This window comes from Netta rufina (assembly GCF_964035555.1).
Source record: "Netta rufina genome assembly, chromosome: 3".
NCBI lineage: Eukaryota > Metazoa > Chordata > Aves > Anseriformes > Anatidae > Netta > Netta rufina.
Genome location: NC_140125.1, coordinates 90,420,286 through 90,439,699, shown reverse-complemented (window position 1 = coordinate 90,439,699; position 19,414 = coordinate 90,420,286). Strand labels below are relative to the sequence as shown.

The 19,414-nt window shown below is 40.9% G+C and overlaps 1 protein-coding gene across 3 annotated transcripts in view; it reads left to right on the top strand.

The window, feature by feature from the left end:
- Positions 1-19,414, top strand: part of FAM135A (family with sequence similarity 135 member A) — a 78,677-nt gene that overhangs the window by 18,562 nt on the left and 40,701 nt on the right. The window contains exons 2-6 of one of the 3 annotated variants that reach the window (XM_084285257.1): positions 6,905-6,966; positions 14,372-14,451; positions 18,442-18,581; positions 18,698-18,768; positions 19,097-19,270. In XM_084285257.1, the coding sequence (XP_084141383.1) occupies positions 14,394-14,451; positions 18,442-18,581; positions 18,698-18,768; positions 19,097-19,270 (443 nt within the window). In that variant the 5' untranslated portion in view covers positions 6,905-6,966; positions 14,372-14,393. Of the gene's footprint in view, positions 1-6,878; positions 6,967-14,371; positions 14,452-18,441; positions 18,582-18,697; positions 18,769-19,096; positions 19,271-19,414 lie in introns of those variants that run through there. The other 2 variants (XM_084285258.1, XM_084285256.1) reach the window with 2 other exon arrangements.

Here is a 19,414-nt window from a genome sequence, read left to right as displayed (position 1 = left end):
TCTAATTTAGCTATCTCAGTATGTAATATTTTCTTATAGCTCTGCACTGCTTGCTTAAAAGCAAACTTGCTCCAGGTTGTCCTGCTGGCTTATTTTAACTGTTGCTACATTTAGATAAGGCTGCACATAGTTTTCCTTTTTCAACCAGGGTGATGTGATCATGGGAATTTTTGCCCAAACAGTCAGTGGTTGATACGTGAGTATTGTATGACAAAGTGAATAAAAGAAGACCCATCTGAGATGGCAGGGCTTCAAGCTCTTCCGTTGTCTTACTTTATAAAGGCTCCGGTTAGAGTTGGGCCCTGTAGTGCTGGCCTTTTATAAATACAAAGGGAAATACAACGCGGTGTGAGGGAGATGTGGGCTGGAGAAATGGAAAAGGAGATGGATGGAAAACTGGCTGGGTGACTGGGCTCCAGGCGTTGTGCTCAGGTGGGGCAAAGGCCAGCTTGTCGTTAATGACTAGTGGCATCCCTCACAGGTGGATGCAGCATCAGTTCTGTTGGGTGTTTTGATTAACAGCCTGGATGATGAGACATCGTGCCCTCTCAGCAACTTTTTGAACGATTACACTTTGCAGGGAATGGTTGGATACAGTGGAAAACAGAGCTCTTTGGAAGGACCTAGACAAACTGGAGAAATGAGCTGATATTGCATTAAAGGCAGTGATACACATGAGACCCAACAACCCCATGCAGCAGGGCAGGATGAGGGATAACTGGCTGGAAGACAGCTTTGCAGAGAAGTACCCAGGGGCCCTGGTGGATAGTGAAGTGAACACGTGTGGTGAAAAGGAGACCTTGCTAATTTGTATGGCTGGAGAAGACAGATCCAGGCTCTTCTTGCAGTTTTCCAGTGATAGGACGATGGGCAAGAGGCTCAAGCTGCCGTATGAGACATTCAGATTGTGCATGAGGAATGCTTTTTCACCAACTGGACCAGGTTGCACGGAGAGGATGTGGAACCTTCATCCTTGAAAACACTCAAAGTCTGACTGGACAGGTGCCAGCACAGCAGGGTCTGGTGGGACCTGCCTTCTGCAGGTGTTTGGGCTGGATAACTTCCAGGCTTTGCTTCCAATTTCAATTATTCTGTGATTCAGGTGCCTCTTATCAGCCTTTGTTCAGAAAAAGGAAAATGCCATGTCTCCCAGCTAAGCACTGTTTTTTTTAATACTCTTATGATTTTGTGTATTGAGGGATCTAGCTTTGTTTTGTGACTTCGAGATTTCTCAAACATTGTGATTACACCTAAGACATATCAGTGATATTCACTGCCTTTACGCTTTTTGTATGTAAAAATAAATGCATAACCTACTGAAATAATCCACAGGCCATTGCCCAGCACAGTATGAATTACTCTGTTTTGCTAACAGATGCCTGTGGAGGTTTATAACTTTGAAAGTATGACGCTTTATTCATGCTTGTTTGTGTCAGTGTGCTGAGTTTTGTCACTGGATGGCAGTCATATTTACTGTGATTTAAGGTCCCCTCATTATGTGATACTTGAGAAGGACAGCCAGTCACACTGTGACACATTAACAGGTCTGGTGCCCGTTTTCTGCCAAAGTTGTCCTAACTGAAGATTGGTTTTGCCCTGAACTGAAGATGTGGCAGCCTTAGGAAGAAGTGTAGATTATGGGCTTGCTTTTGTTGTTACCACCAAACATCTTCCCTACCTTGTCCTGTAGCAGAAACTAGCAAATTCCCTTACTGACTTCCATGAATTTTCCTTTGGTCTTGGCATGTGTTATGTTCTCCCACTTTCAAGGCTATCACTTTGACCTTGTCAGCCTCCTGACTCCTTTCCTCAGAGCATCAAGCACACTTGGGAAAGCGAGGTCTCCATCCTTCCTGTGTTGTGCTGCCTGACTCCTGTCAGCAGCGTGGGCTCAGTGTCAGGCTCTATTTCTCAGGTAGTTTTGAAACCACAATATTGATTTTTCCATACTAATTTTCCTCTTGGAAAAATCTACAAAGGAGATGCTGTAGATTCAGTCTACATTTTCTCTACCTGTTTGCATTCTTAAAATCCCAATGTTAAATTCTTATTTTGTCACTTTTTTTTTTTTTTGTCAGTGATAGCTGTGCATACACATCGAGCCAGATGGATTTAGAAGCTTTTCCATAGCATTGTCTCTGTCTCTGCTTTGTCTTGTTTTTCCAAGTAGAAGTTTCATTGTGGGGTGTGATATCACAGGCATGTGAAAACACTTTTTGGATGCATATCACATCTGAAATTAGGTTATTGGGAGGATTTCAGTGGCACTGATTTGCTTGTGAACCTGAGCCTCATTGAAAGGCAAAGGAATTTAAGCTTCAGGAATTCAGAGACTGTTGGAAAATTAGTGTTATGGTATTCTTCTGTTCCATGGATTTGTTTTCTCATGTGCAGACTCTTGCTGATGTGTCTCAGCAGCATTGACATTTTATGTTTCCATGTGTCTGGTTGTGTAAAAGACAACACACTGAATCAGAGTAGGAATCTTAGTGAATCTTACTATCATTACAGGGTAATTTAATGAGGAATCAGGCAACATATGAAAGGTTTTTTGGTTTTGGTTTTGTTTTTTTTCCTGTATCCAATGAGTTGTCTGAATTAATTTTATAATTTGTTAACAGTAAATTAAAATTTGAAGAGTGGGGCAACTCATCTTTCTTCTGGCTACATCAGGAGATGGACAGTTTCTGTTCCTAAATAAAGGAGTTCCATGGTTTGTGCCTTTAGCATATGATCAGGTAACAGACTGGCGGGGTACTTGGCACATTCAGGCTGAGCTGTTTGGTTTTCTTTGGAATTCATAAACCTCAGTCGAACTTTTGCTTTCAAACTGCATTAGTGTATGACACAGCTTTCTGGAGGTAAGTGTTCTGAACTCCCTTCTGTCGTGTCGCGTATCTTCTGAAGTATTGTGCTCTGATCTTTCCTTAATGTAATGCCATCTCTTCAAAGGGAGAAGAAAGCTGTCAAATTTGTCTAACAGTTGCAAGATAAGCGCTGTTCTTCAGCTTGTGATTGTACAGCAATACGAATAGCAGTATTGCAGATTCAAGATTTGGAGGGCTGGGCTGTAAAAATGGGAATATTCTGTCCGGGGAAAAAAATGCAGATACTTTTTTTCTTTTATTCATATTTTTTAGAGGTGGATCAATTTCTGATTCTGATTCAGTGGTGGATGCACATACACAGGTCCTTCTTGCTCTGAGGCAAGAATGGGTAAAACTGGGAATGAGGAATAAGAAGGTCATATCTTCTGTTGGTAGAGCTTCAGAAGTGACATGTTAGTGTGATCAAATGTCCAATTAGCCCTTCCGATGCAGGATGTCTGAGAGGCCAACAACATGGTGTGCTCCCAAAGAGGAATAACCATTTGAAGTACCATAGAATTGGTCCTTTAGAATTGTGCCTTTTAAAAATAAAAAGCCCTACGTTTACTGAGAGTAGAAACTGGAAAAGTAAGTGTAAATTGAGCACTGCTCCCTTTGAGTTAGCTGAAAAAATAAAGCTCTTGAAGCGTGCTCAACCAGTTGGTAATTGTAGTTTTACTGGAGGGATGTTTTACAGAATCTTCTCTTTTTTATTTCCTCCAACCCTCCCCCAGCCAATATTTGTTCAAAAATACACCTCAGGCTTTGTCAAATGTTCATGGGTATTTATTGCATATTTGAGACTTCGCAGATACTGGGTTAAAATCTCAAGTCACAAAGAAGAATTTTGTCCAGGCTTTAGCTCTTAGACCTACATCGTCCTTCTGGAAGGAAACTTAAAATCATAACATTTGAAGTTCATTATTTTGAATGAGTCAGACGTACCCTCCAGACATTGAATTAATCAAAATTCACTTTTTAAGAAATAAAGTGCTCAAATATGTGCTTATGCCACCTTAATCTCTTGCTGGAGCCTGGTAGCACTGTGGTAGGTGTAACTGTTTTATGTGACAGTAAGGTTAAATGTAATTATGACATGCCTTATGTCATATGGCCTCCTTCGAGGACTATGCTTGGAGGTCTGTGTGTAATTCCTTCTTCCTGTGATCAAAGAAAGATGTGCCTTGTGTTTGTAAGACCAGGTACCATTTCACATTGTGGTATAAAGATCGAGTGTCAGCATGGCACAGGGCTGTCCTGCTGTGAAGACTGCCAGCAGAAACATGATCAGTGAGCTCTGTTTAGTGAGGGAGTAAATGACAATGGAGACAGAACTGAATATAAAATGATTTTCTCCAGATAAAACCCTTTTTTATTTTAACCTTTAGAACGATATACTTAGCTTCTGTGTGTTGTATGAAGGTAGAATGAGAGCAGGTGTTCGCTGAGGTGCTGGTTGAAGATATCTGTGTAATGGTTTCTTGAGTATGTGACTTCTCTTTCTAAATCTTTTACTGAGTTGAATGTTCTGCAGTGACATGTGCCAGCAGCAGCAGCTTTAACGTTTCATTAAATACATGCTTAGTCATTAAAATTGCTAATTTTGAGACTCTTTCACAAGTTCAGCAGCACCCTTTTGTAGCATGTAGATTCTGCATCGGCTTACAGTTCAGACCAATCTCTATGTGATGGTAATGAAAAACAGAGAAAAATCTGACATTTCTAAGTGCTCTGACCTATTTTTGTGCACGTGGTTATAGGAGAAAGATGATTATGTTAGTCCTTTAAGTTAGTTTGACATCCATTAAACATCTTTCTCTGCTTCTTCAGATGCCATTGAGTATTCCACAGCGTTGACTGCCTTGTGGTACTACAGGAGGTCCTGGCATTGGGTCTTGTTGTGCCCCTTCTGCTGCATGTACATCTATTCATACATTTATGCAGATCTGTGTCTGTAATCACAGGCAGCAGCTTACTGGATGATGTGAGAAATACAGCTTCATCTGAATATGGAGCCAGGCCCTGTCACACCGCCAGGCCTGCTGCTTCTGCTTCCATCAGGTGTTTTACTCAAGCATCACAGAATCATTTAGGTTGGAAAAGACCTCCAAGATCACCGAGTCCAACCTCTGACCTAACACTAACAAGTCCTTCACTAAACCATATCCTATCTAAACGTCTTTTAAAGACCTCCAGGGATGGTGCCTCAACCCCTTCCCTGGGCAGCCCATTCCAATGCCTAACACTTTCGGTAAAGAAGTTCTTCCTAACATCCAACCTAAACCTCCCCTGGCGCAACTTTAGCCCATTCCCCCTCGTCCTGTCACCAGGCAAGTGACAAAAGACTCGTGGTGCTTCACATCTCTCCTTAAAATCTTCCTCTTTCCCTCCTTAAACCTCCTGGTACCTTTGCCAATTACTGTATGCCATACAAAATAACTTTTCACACACTCAGGTTTTTAACCATTTTTCATGCTCCTGAACTTGTTCCCCTTTCCTAGCTCTCTGACTTGTGTTGACAGGTAGGAAGCTCAAGACACTTCAGAGAGTTAGAGGCGCTCCAGACTTAGGCTGCTAAGAAGACTTAACTACGTATCTGAGCTCTTCAACACATTCATGTTTATCCACATAACTTTGTTTTGCCTGCAGTGTGGCTTTTCTGCCTTATGGTGGGTCAGCTCAAAATGCTAGGCCAGCAGAAAAATTAAAAAAACAAACAAACAAAAAAACACAGGACATGGTTCTGCTTTTGCCAGTTTGTCTCCCTGGCTCTCCTTCCACAAGCTCAGTGCTAGTCGGTGCCAGTGCAGGAGCAGAAGGTGAAACAGAGGAGTGGGATCCCTTCCTGTCTCACCAACCAGCCTCCAGGCTGTGAACTGTAAGGCTGGACCTCATTCGGAGAGAGGTGCCTGTAGTTCAGCCTCTGTGCTGGGAAGACATCTCAAACAGGAGAGTCTGCTGCATCAGCACACCTCAGGCTGAGAGGGAGCAGCCCAGAGATGAGTATGTGTTGAAAGAAACCCTCTGCTTCAGCTGCTGCCTTCACCTCACTTGGCATCCCTGCCCGCAGGGTACAGGATGGGGGCAGACATCAGGTGTGTCAGTTCTGATTTCCCTGAGCTGTCAGTTGGGAGCTTGGGTGGCAGTGCGAGTTTGCAGGTTCTCCTTTCCTTGCTCCTGGCTGTTTCTTGCCCTCCCGTTGTGCTGCCAGAGCTCCCACACGAGCGCTGCAGGACCAGTCCAGTGGGCAGTGTTGTCTGCAGGTAGCGTGCTGGTGTAACTGGGAACAGGCTGATACACCGCAGCACAGGGGCAAGAGTGAGGGTCTGGGAGGGCAGGGCAGAGGGAAAGGGGAAAACAGAGCTCTTTAATCCTTTTTTTCCCCTCCAAATCCTTATATTTTAAAAGGCTAAGGTCATTTTCAAGCCCATTTAAACTAGTATCTGAAGGTTAACTCTGATGAGTTTGGATTTTTAACTTTGCTCTTGTAAAGGTACAGGAGAGAATGAAGATGCTTTAGCTGTAGGAGGTGGCTCCAGCTTGGCAAAAATAAAAAATACAAAAAAGTCCATCCAAGAAAAGCAAGTTGTTTCCTTTACATGGATGGGTAAGAAGTGGTATGTTTAGGAATCTCCTGAGTTCATGTCTTGAATGCTCACCGTACTCATTTGACATTCATGAATGCTTTGGATCACCTGAAGAAGAATTTAGACAAACAGATCTCGAATTCTGCTGCAGACCAAAAAAATGAACTTGAGGAGCTGATGTGACTTCCTGGAGTGATGTAGCTTTCTACAGGGGAAGATTAAGATGTTAGTAAGGGTTAAAAGAGTAACACCTTTATGTAATGTATCATACAACATGATGGACAGTTAATGTGCATTTTTGATCACATTTTTGTGAGAATTTCCTTTGTGGTACCTGAATTTCTGTTTCTGGTTAAATGTATGATATATTTGCTTTTAAAACAGAGATTGCATTTCATGAAAGCAAGTCACAAAGTGAATTGTAAAGCTTGTGTATTTGATTGCTGGCAGATGAGAGGAACAGAATTGCACAGCTGCAAAGCCTGAAAAAAAGATTTGAAAGACCATTGGCAGTAAGTACCAGAAAATGAGTTGTCAGACTTGTCTTCTGGTCTCCCATCTGTTGTGTTTGCTAAACCTTGATTTCAAAATTAACATGTTATGATGTGTCTGAATAAGAACCACTGCCTGTTTGCAAGAGGTGGAGCTTTGGAAAAAACGGTGGCCCTACGTGCCAGAAAAACTCTACATCCCATACCTTTGTCCCCAGAAAGCTGTCAAGTCAGTCAGCAGATACACACTCGTAATACATCATTTATGATGCTACTATCCTGAATCAATAAATCAACTATAAAAATTTAAAGCTAAATAAGTACAGTTAAGAAGTTCTCTTATTAGGGAACATAGGAAATCATTAGCTCTGAAGATGAGCTTCATGGAGCTGTTATAATTTAAAGAGGCAAGACAGCGTGATTTCTTTTTTTGTTCCCTTCAGTAATAACAGGAAATAAAAGGGGAACTAAAATTATAAACACAGAGTGATACAAGTTAAGAGTTACTTGATTAAATGAGAGCTATTACTATACATTTATATGGCTCTTAAAATAAATGTTCAAGAGTATTTCCCTTTCAAGTTTTTAAACAAACATTGATAGCCACTGCAGGAATTCTGCCCGAGCTGCTGCTGGTAGGAACATGGGGAAAAGCTTTGTGTAGTAATAAGGCAAAATCCCTACTGCATTTACTTTCTGGTCTCCCCTGTCTGTTGTATATGATCCTGTTTCATAACAAGCTGCTGTGACTTATTTGAGGTATTCCAAATAAATGCTTCCAAATAAACGTCATCAGACTTTTGGCTTAATAATTGTTTTGCTTTATTTCTTAATAAAAATTGTCTTACCCATCTGAAAAATACCTGGATTTTTCATAGATAGGTTTGATAAAAGAGTTCAAACAAAGTCTTTGGGGCGCAATGATTTCCTGTTGTTCAATGATCTGAAATGGAATTTGTTAAATGGCAGAAACCCCACAATTACAGCAGAGTGTACATGTAATGTCATGGTGCTGTATATTGGAAGCACTTACACAAGGTGAGTGTAGGATGGGAAGTTTTGTGTGTGTTCTATGCCTGTATCGAATGCTTCCCTGTTTGGATAAGCTCTGTAACTGGTTTTAACTTTAACAGAATACCAAATAATTCTGAATAATTTGTAGCAACGTTTAAAATAGAGTTTTTGTGCTTCAAGGTCATTTAAAATGCTCCAAACATCACAGGCAGGCTCAGATTGCCTTGAAAAATGCATGGATGCTGGCATTTACCAGTAAAGGCTTGTGACTGGTCGTGTGAAATGCCAAACACCTTCATTGCTTTTAAGATAATTTTTTATAAATCCTTGAAAGAATTAGTAGTGTAGGATCTCTGTAGTAGCAAGGGGCTCAGCTTGTAGGACAGAGATGTTGAACAGAAGTAAGCAATGTTCTTTCTGTCACTCTTGGATTCTTTTAATACGTGGCTGCCTCGACCCCTCAGTGCAGTGGGAGTTTCTGTTCTGCATTTGCCTGTGCACCAAGTGAAGCTTGCTTGCCTGAGCTGCTCTGCCACAACTGTCTCTTTGATGTCCCCTTGGACAGCAGAGAAGGAGAGAAGTCTTAGTGGTGGTCTGCACCTGAGCACGTGGATTTCAGCAGGGCCATGCGTTCGGTAGATCCCAGGAGCTCTCCTGAGGTTTTACATCTGCAGGGTCACATCTGTCCCCTCGTTTCGAGGACTGATAGATGTAGGAGCTGCCCTGCAGGTGACCTGCTGTGCATGTGAGTGCTGCAGTCCAAGATGTTCAGTGTTTGCTCTGGTTAGTGTGACTGAAGGCATTTATGTGTGCGTTGAGCACACGGGGACTCAGGGACGAGGGAAGGTCAGAATCTGCTGTGTGCATTTCTGCCTGTCCTCTGCTTGGCAAGAGGAACTGCATAAAACTTTTACCTCAATGATGAACTGTATTATAAAGCTTTTTCAGGACGTACGCTTCCCTTGGAATGTGCTTTAGCCGGCAAAGTAAGTGTTTTTCAAGTAAATGCTCATGCGGCTATCTCTGTAAAAGCACATACACTTTCTTATGCATGAGATTTTTGTTTTAATAATGGTTGTTCTTTTTGACTGCATTTGCACGCATTACTGCCCGTGGTTCCATGTGGGAGCATTAGAAAGTCAAATAACCGTTCCTTCTTATATTTCCTTTTCTGTTAGTAGCAAGATAAATTCCAATTATTGTCAAACCCACTTCTTGCTCAGACTATAAATGATGTTTTTCAACACATTTAATGGAAAAATATAAGCTACCTAAATGATGATCCCAGTGTTAAAAGAAACCTGACAATGTTGCAGTGTCAGAAGGTAATTCAGGCTCATGCCAGATCCTGCATCTCAAAGACTTTAATGCAGCTCATTTGAAAAAGATTGAATCCTTCATGCAGTGTGGGCAATAAACGTCTTCTCTGTCCACTGGAGAGCAGTAAGTCTAACTACCATTTTCAGAAGGACTTTTTCTACAAGGTCTGTAGTAAGGACACTAAGCTGCAGGTTTAATAACATGATTATGGATTTGCATATGGTTATTTTCAGGACCAAATGAGACAGTGAACCTCAGCACGTGCACACGTTTAGCACACTACATAGACTTGGGTTGACAGACATCCCTTGGATTTTTAGAAGTCCTCCATTAGTGACTTCAGCTGTTTTTTCCTGTGCTCCAGTCCCAGCCAAGTTGATGGCTTTCTGCTGAACTTGCTCGAGCCGGGGGTCCCAAAGCTGGATACGTGATTTCAGATGTGGTCTAATGAGTGCTGAGTAAAGAGGGATCATCATCTTTGTCAAAACCTGGCTGTGCTTCTAGCTTTAACAAGGTGCATGCCTGGATGGTCTGCCACTGTAGAGCCATGCTAGCAATAGTCAAGGTTTCCTTTGCTGAGGGGTTGATGGCCCGATAGTGTTTGGGAAATGAGCAGAATGCATTTCCATAGGTATTGAGTTACATTATCTGTGGGAAGGACAAATAGGGGCTCACAAGGGAGTAAACCCTGCAGTGGCCCCTGTCTCCAGGGAATGTTTCCTCATTCTCCAGGTAAAGCAGTGATATCAGAAATAAGTACCGTGCTTCAGCTGTGGAATCTGGGGGAAGTGAGATAATGCAGGAAGAAAATAAACCTTCATAATTTTGAATGCAGTGGTGTCTGTAGAGGTTTCAGAATTGCTCGCTCTCCCTCCAACAAAGCGAAGCTTTTAAAAAGCATTGGATGGGAATTCCTCTTACAGGAATGAAGATTCTCCATAAGAGGGCAAGTATCTACTTTATTCCTTCAGACTAAGAATTTCTGCCAAGTGTCCGTGGTCTAAAAGGCCTCGGTACAGGCAATTTATTGTAATATTGGATTCTTTTGATGACATCCATCTGAGCTCTTCTGGGTGTTCTTAGCCACTAAGATCAAAGTACCTCAAAGATGTGCTGCGTATTTGATCACTCACCAGGAGAGCTGTTTTTGCAGCACCTTGTAAATAGTTTCATAATGCTCAGGAAGGCTGTTTTGAGTCTCACTTTGCTCAGTCTCCCTTTGGAGACTTTCTTTCATATCATTTGTATCAGCAAGCATCATGCAGCTGTCGCCTGCTTGTGTTGCTTTGCCTTGACAAAACGGTGCTAAAGACTTGCTCAGAATCATTTTGTTGTGTGGTGCCAGACCTTCATCCAGCTCTCGCTCTGCTTTTCTTCCCAGATCGGATTCGGGCACTGCCCATGCTGCAGTGACTCACCTTCAGATTCTGCTTCGTGAGCTGCTGCTGTAGCCTAAGCTAAAATGCCAAAACCATCTTACATCATCTTACATGAATTATCAGGTGGTGGGTCTTATAAATGCAAAATCTATAAAGTGATCCAACAACTATCACATATCATGTTGTTGCTTCTGGTCGGGGTTTTTAGTGTGTTTTCCATCACACTGTAAAAATGACAGTTCTTGGTGATATTTCTCTTGGGTTTATTTTCTGTTTAGTTAAATACTTGGTTCATTTCATGGGACATCCAGTAATATATGATATTTTCCCCATTTAAGGAGGGGGACTAAGGGAAAGGTTGTAACATGTTTTTTGTTTGTTTGTTTCTAAATATAGTAAAAGAATCAAGAATTCTTGTTCAAAAATACCCATCCAGAAAAATGGAGGCTGGAAAAATTCAGTTTTCTCAGCTTCTCCTAAGAACGTGCATGCCAGCCCTGACCTTCCTTCGTGACAGCATCCCTAGCATCATTATTGTCTGGGATTTTCCACTATCCAGAATACCTTCGTTCTCCCCTTACGAAGATAAGATAATGGAGAGTTGATTGTATTCAGATCCTACTTGCAGAGTATTTTAAGGATATCTGGGATAATTGAATGTGACAAGTCCTTTGGTGCTGAATTGTTATCTGGACTCCCAAGCAGATGCAATTGAATAGAGCAGGTTTATGGGTCACTTGTAGACTCCATCAGACCCAGACGATGCTTCAGTTCCATATTCATATGGGAAAAAGATGGAAGTCATTGGTTTGTGTTGGCATTGTGTTGTTTGTTTGTTTGCTTTTAATAGAAAAGGAAGGATTGTGACACACATCAATGAGTTGAACCAAACAGAGATGGAAAGATGAGGAGAGCAGGGCTGGGGGAGAAGAGAGTAACCACACTTGTGCATTTTTTGAAATCTCTTTTAGAAACCTGCTGTCGCATGAGGAATGTCTCAGCTTTAGAAAACGCTTCCTTGTTTTATGCATTACAAATGCAGTCCCATTGTAAATTAAATACCCTGTTTCAGTATCACAGTATTGCATTTGCAGATAGATCCTTAATCTATACGGTATTTAAAGATGAGTGGCAGTGATTAATTTGGGTAAATACTGTGTAGGAGGTTGGGCTTGTCATTTAAATATCTTGATGCAGTTACATAATTGTTTCAAAGACCTGGGCACAAGATTGGAAATTAAAATTTAAAAAATTGCCCTAAAATGAACTCCTACAGGATTTAAATTTTCAGATTAACAGGTAAATGTTTTATGTTATAAACTGCTTACAGTTTAAATCTGTGCTGAATATCAAAGCCACCTGTCTCAAACAAGCAGACAATACACCTCCATCTCCACATTAACCTCACATCAAAATCCATCGGGTTTACTGGATACAGGGTCGAGTACTCTGCTTTTGATGAATTGAATGTAATAATAGGAAATGTAAGGGTGTCACAATGGCCTTTGGTTTCACAAATTACATTCTAAATGTGAACAATTCAATTGATTATTGTTCTCTTTGAGGCCTGGTTTGTAAACAGTCATATAGTAGCATCACCAGGACAAATGGGTCTTAACTGGTTTAATAGGGATATTGCCTTGCGTGATACCTTGTTGCAGTCCTAATTCAGTCATCTCTCCACATTTGTTCAAGTTTTTAAGCTATAGTTAAAGTTATGCTGTGTAGAGCTGCATCCTGATACTAAAGGTGAACTGAGAATGGTGCAGATTTGGGCTGTTTTAAAGGCTAGTAAAGGGGCTCAGCTTGGTAGAAGATTAGTGTGACATGAAATAAAATACGTGGCGTGTTTCTGAACTGCTGAGAAATAATATTTAACCACATCAATTACTTTACATTCTTTTCATAACACCTGAAGCAACAAGCACTGTGGTCTGCTAGCATATTCAAGTCATTTGGGTCGTGAGAAGATGTGGCTTGTGGGGTTTCAAGCTCTTGCTTACTGGGGATCAAAATGCTTACTGGGGATCCAGAAATGCTTACTGCGAAACTGGAGCTGCTGAGAAGTATCTCCTTGCTGAGGTTATCGAGTATTGTGAGGACGTGTCCTCGGTGTGCTGAAGCGGGTAACTGACTGGATGATGGAGGCTGCATCTGGCCCACAAGAAAGGAGACATCAGTGGATTGCATCCTGCTGGGGTATTGACAAGAGGGCTCTCCTAATCGCCTTGATGCCCTACACTCTTGTAGAACAAGATAGTGAAAGCTTAATGTTTGATATTATACTTTTTATCCAGTGCAAAATTAATTCAGAGTTTACTGGTTGTGAATCACTTAGGAAATGTATTTGGAATCTTCTTTGCCTTCAGGTTTCTAATACAAAATATATAATTACTACTTCGCAGTAGGTTGCTTTATTCAATTTTAAAGTGGTAGGAATGATTTTGCTCTCCACTCTTACCTCTAGCCACATCACTGATTTATTAAGTATCTTCTGTTATAAGGCATTCTTTGATACATAGTTTTGACCAGGCTATAGCTGACTTATTAGTTTTGTGGAAGGATTAAATTAAGAATTATTTTTATTGATTGACTGTCAGACTAGGAAATAGATGCATCATTTGCTGATGAACTACTGGATCGTCAGGTGTAGCAGAGGTGCTAGTAACCAAAACTGGAACAAGAAATAAGCAGGGATAGTTTGGATAGTGCAGACCATGAAAATGAGAGATGAGATTGAATGGAATACAGAAGGGAAATTGCATACAAAAGGTATTTGAGGCTGTGTTTCTGCCTCTGCTTGAGGATGTTCCTGCTCTCTCGCTTCGGTGGTTTCAAGTTCGTGCAGGTCTGGCTGCACCTCACCCCTTAAAATAAAAACAAATTGTCTGAAATGGGATGAGATGGAGAGAACACACCATCTAAGTGTGTATTTATGGGTGCTTGTGTCACGTGAGGAGTCCCATAAAATCAGTATACGAGACAATTAAGGATCATAGATCAAAAACAAGCTTGGGAACCACATGGAACTGAACAGGTTTAAAAGCTCATTAAAGGTGGGGGCAGAGACTCAGAAAACAAAGACTGAAGGTTTTGTGTTGTTGGTGGTTTTTGTTTGTTTAATTTATTTCATTGTCGTCTGTATGCCTGCAGCTGCTGCCCTTGCTATCACAAAGGCAGTAGCACTATGTCTTCATACTCAAGTGCTGCCAAATTTTGCTTAGTGTGACCCTCAGTTTGCACCGGGTGGTGGTGGTGACAGGCAATGTCAAGAGTGTCTGGCAAGCAGGGTATTTTGTGGGGTTCCTGGTGCTGTGTGTGCTGCGGTTTCAGAAATAGTTTCCTCAGCAGCAGAGCTGGAGCAGCCTATAGATGTGCTACATGGTAAATCATTATGAGATGGGCGTGTGTGTAGCCGATGATCCTGATTTTTCACTCATATCAGTTCTCCAATAAATTACCCTGTATCTACATAAAGACTTGCATTTACACTGTGGAGTGTGGAAAGTCTAGCTCTGCGTTCAGACCTCCTTCTTATATTCTTATCCATCTGGGTGATGACACACAAGAACACAGTTTTAAGCTTTTTACTCTCCCTTGCTCTGTTCCCCCTTCTCAGTCTGTGTTCCTGCCTTTGCCATAGTATGTAAGCGCATATGGTAAATGAGCTGTACTGTACAGCATGTGTTGCAAATCACTGTCTTTTCCTTTAGCTTTTACCAGATCCGTGCATCTATGAAAATTCCTCCAAGAATTCCACACAAGTTAGAAGCTAGTTTGTTACACGCAACTGGTAAGTGCAAAGCCTTTTAGTAAGCGAGGCCGTTATCTCGGTTTGTTGATTAAGGGAGCATCGTTTTTGTCTTGTATTATTATAACTAATACAAAAGTGATTTAATTCAGTCATTGACACAATGAAATGTAAATTATTTCATGATGACCTGCTGAAAAACTACTTGTTTGTAGTGATGAGACTCAAAAGCTGATTGCAAAACTTGTGTTACTGATTTTCCTCTGTTAATTCTCTTTGCTGGTAGTGAAACGTGAGGATTCCTTTATGTTAATATCTTTTGTTTTTTCCCCGATATGCTCAGTCTTCTTATGTTTTGGACTAAGGTTACCAAGGACAGTTCTCATTTAACTCGATATCCTCAAAGAAGTGGAGAACTTCAGATACAAGCAATTATATAGAAAGCTACATACCACCTCCCCTTTTTTCCCCTCCAAGAAGGCTCTGAAAGGATCCGGTCTTGCTGTTTGCAAGCTTGCTCTCTTGCTGTCCAGCAGCAAAATTGAAAATTAATTTAAGTCCCTGCACAGAATTAGCTACGCCCTCTTCCCTTTTTTACCCTCCTTCCCCCCCACCTTTTCTTCCCACTTCCCCCCATTTTTTCCCTGTACCTGACCTAGAAAGCAGAACTGCCTTTTGGTTTCTTTGTTGAGGCAAGTTGAACTGGAGAAACCTGTTAGCACTCTTCTAGTTCTGTACAGCCCACACCTCAGTGTGCTGTAGAAATGTGAAAAATGGAAATGAATGAAGTTTTCAAGTGACAGATGAAATTCCTGGAAATGCCAGGTAGAAGAACATGCTGCAGTCCGAAAAAATGGGATATAACACTGGGATGCTGAAACCTGAATTTTTGACACTGTTTTAAAAGCAACTTTGAGAAGAACCACAATTTAGACACTGAATCTTAATCAAGCTTCCTGCATATTTATGTTTGCTTTGGTTTATGTAAAGTAAATAAATAATTCTTACAAACTATGGCTATTCCATTTCAGTGGCAAAGTGTAGGGTTGTTTAGGGAATTTAGCTATGCTAGACTGATCCTTTCACTCTAATAAAACATAATTTTTAATAGCATTGCTTAATGATGTTTAATATTGCTAAAAGAATGTTTTATTTCCATTTCGTGGTGTATTTTAGAACAGTCTCCAGCTAATCTCAGAAAGCTGCAGTTTTGTTAATAAATTCTGTGACACGTGTTAGCTCTTTGGTCTCTCATTACTAGACGAAGCATTAAAGACTGCAATTTGACAGGAGTTAAGATCAGCAGTGCTGTCAAAACAAATCGGCCTGTGGTTCCCCCAGCTGCTACTCTTTACCTTCGTATTGCTCCATGCACTGTATTGACACAAGTGTCTGATTTGGCCTGGAAAGCCAATTGGGAAACTGAATTCAGTTCCGATAAGCAACCGTTTCACAAAAATACAGACCCTCCAAACCCCAAAAACTGGGGTCCTTTTCAGATCAGTCTCTCTGTTTGTGACACAACAGCTTGTGTTCTTCTCCCAACTTTGGTCAACAAAAGAGTGGGTATGGCTGCTTTTTTTTTTTTTGTCAGTTAAATGCATGTTAAGCTACAGCTTTGGTTTCTTTTTGGTGGTAAAGATGCCACTGCGGTATTAATTTTTCCTCTAGTGGATTTGGTTGTGCTTTATTTTGCTGAGGACCTCTGCCTTCCATTTGTTTCAGCTGCTTGCTGAAAATAGCAGAACGGGGAGCTGTAGGTTTAGGTCTGTAGGTTTAGCTGTAGGTCTTTCCTTCTTGAGAGCAGTTGTTGGCCAGTTCCTATACTTTTCTACCTGTCTGTTGTTCTGTTTTCCTAATGCTTACCTCTCTTCTAAATCCCATTCCCTTTGACAGTCACGGTTTTCCCACTCTAGTCCAAGTCATCTCGCCTAGCTATTTCTCATTCTCCCCAGCCTGTCCACAAGTCACCAACAGTTTCCTTACCCTAGCTGTGTTTTCCCCTCACCTGCAGACTCTCTTAACTAATTCTTCCTTTTATTTCCCCAGGTTAATTGTACGTGCTTATTTGTTCCCTTCTTCCCGTTCCTCCTTCCATCCTGTTTCTCCATCCTTTGCAGCTTCTTCCATCCCTTGCCTGGTCCTTTCCACCTTTTCATGAGGTCCTGTGCTTATTTAAATCCATGTTTCTTACATTTCTATTTCCCGTGTCCTTTAGCAGTTCCTTTGAGTTCCTGCAGACCCAGGACAAGTGTCATTACAGTGGTGATATGACAAGCTGTTTGCCTTAGGCCCGGACTTGAGAATGTCTCCTGGCATTTTTGTTTCTTGAAGGGAGATGGAGGAATCCTTTAGGAAATCAAGAGAAAAGCTTAGGCACTTGTAGTCTGTATGAGATTATCTCCTGTTTGATGTTCTTCTATAAGGCAGTTTAGACACAAGATGACCATGTCCACAGGTTCACAGCACAAGAATGAATTCAGTCCCCACTGATGTGAGACCTCGATTCCCAGGTAGACGTGGCTCAGCCTGTTCCTGGTGCTGGCTTTGCCTCTTCTCCTCTTCTCTCACTTCTGAGGATGCAGTTTCACGTTACTCTCAAGTCAGCAGAACCGAGAGCTGTAACTCATAGAGCTGGACGGCGTGTAGGAAGCAGACCTTGGCCATGTGTCTCCATTACTTCTTTTCTATCCGAATGCAGTGGCAGAATCCCTTCTGCTGATGGTGTGTGGTTCTGGCAGCTTACACGTAACGTGAGACCCTGCCCTCTCTGCCCTTCACCTGCAGCATGCGACAAGGACTGGTGCAAGGTGAACGTGCCATTATTTAGGGGAATTGCCATTTAATGAGTCATCCTTTGTAGTTATTTTGTCCAAGAGACCTAGATCAATGATGCGTATCAAAGCACTTCAACAAAAAAATGTTTTTACTGGTTTCTAGCTTCTGTAGGATGGTTGAACAATAACGAAGGTTATAGAGTGGGAGTGTTTGCCATACACAGACTCGGGCAGTGATTTTCTGTCAGTGGTCCATAGACTCCAAACCTGTGAAGTGCCAGCTTTGCAGATGTATTTTTCTTTTGTGGACTCCTTTGAAGTGATTGATTAAGAAGAATCAAAATGTTTTAAAAAATGTTTCACGCTCCCATTTGCACAACTTATCAGATTCAGTGTTCTGAGAGAGGTTAATGTTGTTGAGGCTACTTGGTGAGGAGAGATAAGAAACTGTCGATATTTCTGTTGACTTAGTTCTTCCAAATTCCACCTTCTTTCATGTGTTGTTTCACAGGGTAGTGGCCATCATCATATTTCCTGTGTGATAACCCTTGGATAGTAATTATTGCTAAATACTTCCTCAGTAACTTTTTAAAACTATTCCTTTTCTCATTTTTTCCAAAAGTCTTTTGACCTTTTTTGGCAGCGGATTCCCCAACCATATATCACTCTCTTGTGCACTCTTTGTGGTGAACAGCTTCTGAATTGAAAGCAGAAATATCACCCTGAGCAGGAAATGTAAGGTTCAGGTGATACACTTGGAACTAGTCTGGCCAGAGCAGTACGCAAAGATCTGGAAGGAAAGGAGGAACCACCGCTGCTCTTGATTAATTCAGTGGGGTGATATATATCAGTTAACCTCTGCCTCATCGGTAGTTAATTCCGAATTCTTAGTGTGGTAAAACCTTGTAAAACAACACGAATGGTGAATGAAACAAGACAGACTTCAAGGGGGTTTGTTAAAATTTTTGATGCCTAGAGCGTTTCACTCCAACTTGGAACAGATCAGATTCTTCAATCTAGAAATTGTATAAAAAGTGAATTACATTGAAAAATATTGATAAAGCATTTCTTAGAAACAAAGTGCTTCCCTTCAAATTCCAGTAGTTGCTGACTGAAATGGAAAACCACAGATGTTGTTGGTGTTACGGTTTTAATTGTGGTCATGGAACTGATAGTAATGGGAAATTCACTTATTAGCTGCTCTGGAGTTGCCAGATGCTAGGCCAATAATATTAATCCTTGTTTCTCTTTTCAGGTGCAGATCTTGCCTTTCCTGCTTCAATCCATGACAATATAGTTTGCAGTAAAACATTTCAGATTCTTTACAAAAATGAGGAAGTGTCTGTGAACGATGTGATGATTTTCAAAATAAAAATGCTGTTAGATGAGAGGAAGGTAATCTGTTAACTGATTTAACTGTATTCAGATACTTAAATCCTTGTTATGTACAGTTTGGATTAGTATAAATAAGAGACATGGAAAGATTTCACAATTCCACAATTTCTTTTCAGATTGAGGAGTCTCTTAATGAAATGAATTTTCTGCTAACATTAGATCTACACTTCACGGATACAGACTATTCGTAAGTTTAAATATAGAAGATTTTATTAAAGCAACAGCATATGTTAACTTTTTAAACTAATTAAATCTGTGCTATATATAGATGTACTGTGCTCATATTAGACGTATATGAGAGTAAGAAAGAAATCCAACACTGAAGTCTGTTAAGATTTCATAACTGGTTTGACTCATTCTATGTTTTTTTTTCTCTCCTCTGGGGTAGATATTATTGCATTCCAAAGTATAGACCAATGCTGTATTGTCTATTTATCTGCATCAGTTATTAATAACTCGCTTGCACGTTGCACCTTGAATGTGGTCACTGTAATTGTATGTGTTTGTTTTTTTAGACCAGATGACCTGAGCACACTACAGCCAATTAGTAGCCGAACTTTAAAGTTGCACTTTAACTTACACCGGGGCCTTCACCATTACGTCAATGTTATGTTTGATTACTTCCACCTTTCCGTCATTTCGGTTATAGTCCATGCTTCTTTGGTTGCTCTGCATCAGCCCCTGATAAGGTAATCTCTTGTTAATAAAATACAAATAAAGTATTGGGTGTCCAAATGGAAACGTTACGAGAACTGAATACTTAGGAAGAAGTTAAGTCAACGTAGTTTTCTTTATGATTTTGTAACCCAAGGTTCAGAGTGAGGAGAAGCTTG